The 6000-nt window shown below is 40.8% G+C and overlaps 1 protein-coding gene across 1 annotated transcript in view; it reads left to right on the plus strand.

Moving 5' to 3' along the window:
- The window catches only part of tekt2 (tektin 2 (testicular)), a 28066-nt gene extending 22066 nt beyond the window's left edge, over nt 1-6000 (plus strand). Inside the window, exons 7-10 of the mRNA XM_073034704.1 lie at nt 1533-1640; nt 3523-3666; nt 4549-4628; nt 5661-6000. Of these exons, the coding sequence (XP_072890805.1) occupies nt 1533-1640; nt 3523-3666; nt 4549-4628; nt 5661-5874 (546 nt within the window). The 3' untranslated portion in view covers nt 5875-6000. The remainder of the gene's footprint in view (nt 1-1532; nt 1641-3522; nt 3667-4548; nt 4629-5660) is intronic.

The following is a 6000-nucleotide window of genomic DNA, read 5'->3' on the forward strand; positions in this document are numbered from 1 at the left end:
CACATCCTTGCTCTTGTATTCTAGATCTCTTGAAATGAATGCTAACATGACATTTGCCTTCCTCACCGCTGACTCAACCTGCAAGTTAACCTTCAGGGTGTTCTGCACAAGGACTCCCAAGTCCTTCTGCATCTCAGATTCCTGGATTTCCTCCCTATTTAGAAAACAGTCCACACATTTATTTCTACTACCAAAGTGCATGACCATTCATTTTTCAACATTGTATTTCATTTGCCACTTTCTTGCCCATTCTCCTAATCTGTCTAAGTCTTTCTGCATCCTACCAGTTTCCTCAACACTATCTGCCCCTCCACCAATCTTCATATCATCTGCAAACTTGGCAACAAAACTATCTATTCCATCATCTAAATCACTTATATACAGCATAAAAAGAAGTGGTCCCAACACTGACCCCTGCAGAACACCACTAGTCACTGACAGCCAACCAGACAAGGATCATTTTATTCCCACTTGCTGCCTCCAACCAATCAGCCAATGCTCTAACCATGTTAGTAACTTTCCTGTAATACCATTGGCTCTTAACTTGGTAAGCAGCCTCATGTGTGGCACCTTGTCAAAGGCCTTCTGAAAGTCCAAATATACAACATCAATTGCATCTCCTTTATCTATCTTACTTGTAATCTACTCAAAGAATTCCAACTGGTTCGTCAAGCAGGATTTTCCCTGAAGGAAACCATGCTGACTTGGTACTATCTTGTCCTGTGTCACCAAGTACTCCATCACCTCATCCTTAACAATTGACTCTAACATCTTCCCAACCACTGAGATTGCATTATTGTTAATCTTAGGCAAAGTAGATGCAAGATCAAAACTGCCTGTTGTGTATTTAATATTATTTGAGTAATCTTGTCAATCTATTGTTTGCTTAAGCATTCTTGTTTGTTTAAATAATTCATTATGGATTATATGTTAAAATACGTGCTAATTGCATAGGTCATCACGCTACCATGTATACGTGGGTGCTTTGCTTAAAGTAAACTCAAATTTAGACCCACATTTCAGACTCCTGTGTCTTCCTTTGAATTTGTTTAAAGTTTTGAAGTTACAAAACATAAGACTGCCTTGCTCCAGTATCTGATATGGCTACTCCAAAATATCAGTGTATTTAAACTTGCAGTGTTAATGCATTTTCTATCTCCTTATAAAGCTGGTGACCACCCAACATTCTAAGTCAAGATTTCACTGGAGGTGGTTAAAATAATTTCACACATTGTGCCATAATGACCATAGCTATTCACAATGCTGGCCTATCATTCCCACTTCGATAAATACTATGTGTATAAAGTGATTATAAAGGGAAGGTTCTAAGATGAGGAGTTAAACAATTCACAATGTGAATAAGATGTTTAGTAAATTGTCTTCCAGTCAGCAAGTTCTTGAGTTATGTGCGTCACATGGGATGTGGAGGGGAAAAAGTGAGACCTTTTGAAAAGGGATAAGGATGAACAGACAAGAGGTATTTTGGAAAATGAAACGACCCATCACTCATCTCCTGACTTTTGTCCTTGCAGACTGATAATGAAGTGGAGGCACAGCGAGTTGCTACGGACTTTGCCTTCAGGAAGAGAATTCATGAGTTTGAACAGGCCCTTAATGAACTAAAGTGGCAGGAGAAAAATGTAAGGACTTAATTCTATTTGGACACAGTTTTTGTTTGATTATATTTAAAGCTTGTTGAAACATGTATATTTCTAATTTATAGTATGATCAAGTGAAAATGACAGAATATTTATTTACCTTTACTTACTTACTGCCCATTACGCCGCTGGTGTTTAGGGCAGCAATGAAGGTCCTCCATCTCTGTCTGTCCTTGGCCATCTTCTCTATTGTGCCCCAGGTGTGGTTCAGGCTCCTCATTTCTGCCTCGTCGGTACGGCACTAAGTTGTCTTTGGTCTCCCGTGTTTCCTCCGCCTTTCGGGGGTCCATCCCAGCTTGCTCTTTCCTCAAGCACCCATCGATAGCATCTGTAATCCATTGGACAACGACTTTGGCAGGAATCTCGCTGGGCGCCGACAGAAGTGCGATGCCACGCCAGTTGTTGCAATCACTTAGCGCTCCTTTCTTGGGGATCCTAACAATGACTCTCCTTGTCCAGGACTTGTCCCCATTCCCAGATTGTTGTCAACAGTGCCTGATGTGACTTTTGGTTCAGCTTTGAACAGTTCGGCATTCTAATTGTCGTGTCTTATTTACCTGTGCAGGTACTCAAATTGGCTGAGCCTCTAACAGCTGATCGAAATCTCTGTGCATTGGGCAGTCTATTCATTATATACAGTGTCAGATAGATAGTTTATTGATCCCAAAGGAAATTACAGTGTCACAGTAGCATTACAAGTGCACAGAGATACAAATATTAGAAGAGCAGTAAGGAAAACGAACCCTCAAATAGTCTAACAGGAAGAGGCCATCACCTCCCTGTTGACTCATTATAGAGCCTAATGGCCGAGAGTAAGAATTACTTCGTATAGCGCTTTTTGGAGCAGCACAGTTATTTTATTCTGTTACTAAATGTCCTCCTCTGTTCAGCCAAGTTGAGTAACATTGTCCAGAGTTGCCAGGATTTTCTGTAGGGTCCTTCGTTCTACCACAGTCTCCAGTGTGTCCAGCTTGAATTCTATAACAGAGCCAGCCTTTCTAATCAGCTTGTTGAGCCTGTTGGCATCACCCGTGTTGGCCACCACCTCATAAAGATTGCACTGGCCACGTAGATTGACAATTGAGTCTTGAGTCTTGAGATAAGGGAGATGTAACCAAAGCCAGGCGCAATAATACCATTGTCTAGTTTCTTAAGGAAGAGTACAATGAGTATTATTGCACCTGGCTGTCTTCAGGAAAGGATGGGATGTTTGCTTCATAGCTTTGGATCAATTTATCCAAACAAGCCAATTTCACAAATTGCATCCTCTAGAACTTTAATATTGAGAAAGTTGACCATTATAAGTTGAGTTTGACCATTCAAGTATATACTTGTTTTAAAAATTGTGTTGATTTTTATTACTACAAAATAAACTCCATAGCACTGAAAAATTAATTCCATTCATTTAATTACTAATTAACGTGTACTAAGTGTCTGTGAGATACTTTAGTATCTCACACTCAGACAATAATTTCTTACCCTGTCATTTTGATTTCTGTACACAATTAACATTGAATTGAATATTTTAATTTCCAAGTTTTTTTGTTTATTTATTATTTAGCAAGATTAATCAAAGAAACACATTGTTGCCAGCCAGTTAATATATTCAGCAATGTTGTGATTTCTGCATCAAACCGCATGTGTTCAGACGGCTGTCTGACTTTCTCCTTAATGGGAAGTGTATGCAGTAGTCTTTGTTAATCCTCACTGGTAGTCACTCAAAGTTCCAGTCTTTGCACTGGAGGATGTAACTTGCACTTTCGCCCGATATTCTGCACTTTCTCTTTTTGTGAAGCTACCTGTCCTGTTTTATTTTGCTGTTGTAACAGATCTTTTAGTTTCCTATGTCATTGTTCTCACTCAGACCTTGGAGGAGATTGCAGATCTGGAAGAAGAAATTCGACGCCTTGAAGCAGATCTTCGAGCTAAGACCGCACCTTTGAAAGTGGCTCACACGAGACTCGAAACTCGTACCTATAGACCCAACGTTGATCTCACTAGAGATGAAGTAAGAATGAAAGCTTATTACATCATAGTAGTTCCACCTCAATTAGGCCCTTTGACACTGTTTTGGTTTCTGGCTGAGCCAGCAAGTGAGCAACGAACTAAACCCTCTCTCTCGGGGTGAAAATTGCCTCCTTTTGTCTCTTCAATTTCCTGCTCCAGCTGCTGCTGAATTCTTCATATCTACCTTTAGAGGGTTCAAAGGGGGTTCACAAAAATGATTCTGGGATTAAAAGGCTAGTGTATGAGGAGTGTTTGATGGCTCTGTACTCACTGGAATTCAGAAGAATGAGGGGTGACCTTATTGAAACCTATTGAATGGTGAAAGGCCTTGATAGAGTGGATGTGGGGAGGATGTTTCCTATGGTGAGAGAGTCTCAGACCAGAGGACACAGCCTCAGAATCGAGGGTTGTCCTTTTATAATGGGGATGAGGAGGAATTTCTTCAGCCAGAGAGTGGTGAATCTGTGGAATTCGTTGCCACGGGAGGCTGTGGATGCCAAGTCACTGGGTATATTTAAGGCAGAGGTTAATAGATTCCTGATGAGTCAGGGCATGAAGGGATATGGAGAAGAGGTGGGAGACTGGGGCTGAGAGGGAAAATGGATCAGCCAAGATGAAATGGTGGAGCCGACTTGATAGGCCAAATGGCCTCTGATATCTCATTGTCTTGTGGTCTCAATATTTCCATTATACAGTATTGATGGGAGGATATGCCTAATGAGATTATAACGTATGATTACTCCTTTCCCATACCGCATACAATGCCGTGGAGGCGAATTACTTATTAATAAAATAGAGGGAGAATGATCATTCGCGGTAAAGTGATTTGATGAAAATGGAATGATGACCACTGTCAGCAGCAAATGTCTTTTTGTTTCTGCAGGCACAGTATGGATTGATAGATGAGGTACACCAGTTGGAGGGGACAATTGCTGCCCTCAAAGAAAAACTTGCTCAATCTCAGTAAGTTGTATGTTCTCAACTCACATGCTAGCTAGTCATCTTTCACACAGAAAACAACGTCTCCATGAATGGTAAATGTAGGTGCCAAAAGCACTCATTATGTTAATTCCAGATTTTAAAACGATATAGTTTTGTCTAGAGCATATATGTCAAACTCAAGGCCCGCGGTGGAATTATCTTTGGCCCACGAGATAATATCTAATTACTATTAAAGCTGGCCCCAGTAATCGAAGCGCCTATGGCGTATGATATGGCTAATGCTGAGTTTATTCAGGTACCAGGTTTTCAGTGTTTATTCGGCAGTCTTCTTCATAAGAAACGGAATTTGTAAAGTGAAACACTTTGTAGTTATAGCAGAGACTGAGACACATGAGAGCAGGCTGAAAAAACGGAGGCAACGAAAGCTGCGTTCGCACGCGTCCGACTGATCCGGCCCGCATGAAGCTGCATTTTGTTCAATCCGGCCGGTGACCTAAAATGAGTTTGACACCCCTGGTCTAGAGACTGCATTGTAGAAGTTTCGCAAATATTGGCCTGCCATTTTCTTTCTCTAATTATGGTCCACTCAAACCCTTATCATTTTGATCCACTCAAACCCTTATCATTATGAGTCTTAGTGGATTTTAGTTCATTAAATAATGTGAATGTTTTCCACTTGAACAAAATTAGATCTACAGTACATTCATAATGCTCCGTCAAGGAAAATCAAGGCAATTTTTCTCTTGTAATGATTGCAACTCTGGCAATCATTTCCTTGTGGGGAAGACCTACCACCACATGGTGGCGCCGTTGAGATGAGTAGTAGGTACTTGCAAAGTTCTGCTGTAATGGCTTCAATGCAATTGCTGAGAGGAAACGGTCATTGTGGAAATCGTGTGAAACCTCAGAAGGCCTCAACATTGTGAGGCTGATTGTGAATTGCAGAGTTTACTGGTCTGTGATAAATGTTACATTCTCATGGGGGGGGGGCAGGGTGGAAGAAACAAAATTTAGAGATGAGGAATATTTATATCCTTTATGATTCTACTCCAGGGATGCTTTAACCTCTCTCTACAAACAACTGGCACGAGTACAAGAAGACATCAGTTTAAAGACCCATTCCCTCTGCCTTGATAACAAGAGCATGGATATAAGGAGAAAACTGACAACACCGCCCGAGAAATATGTGTCGAAGATGGATAGTTTCAACCGTACGCCCAACCGGGAACTTTCGGAAGTTAAATGCAGACAACTTGATTTATTATGATGATATTGGATTGAGCTGACAAAGGAGAAAACCTTTTGTAACGTAATGACGCATCTGCAGCAGTGAACATGTATTACACATGCAATAGTCGTCAAGGAAATAAATAAAAGTGCCTAATCTCTCTCA

Source organism: Hemitrygon akajei, chromosome 32, assembly GCF_048418815.1.
Source record: "Hemitrygon akajei chromosome 32, sHemAka1.3, whole genome shotgun sequence".
Taxonomy (NCBI): Eukaryota; Metazoa; Chordata; class Chondrichthyes; order Myliobatiformes; family Dasyatidae; genus Hemitrygon; species Hemitrygon akajei.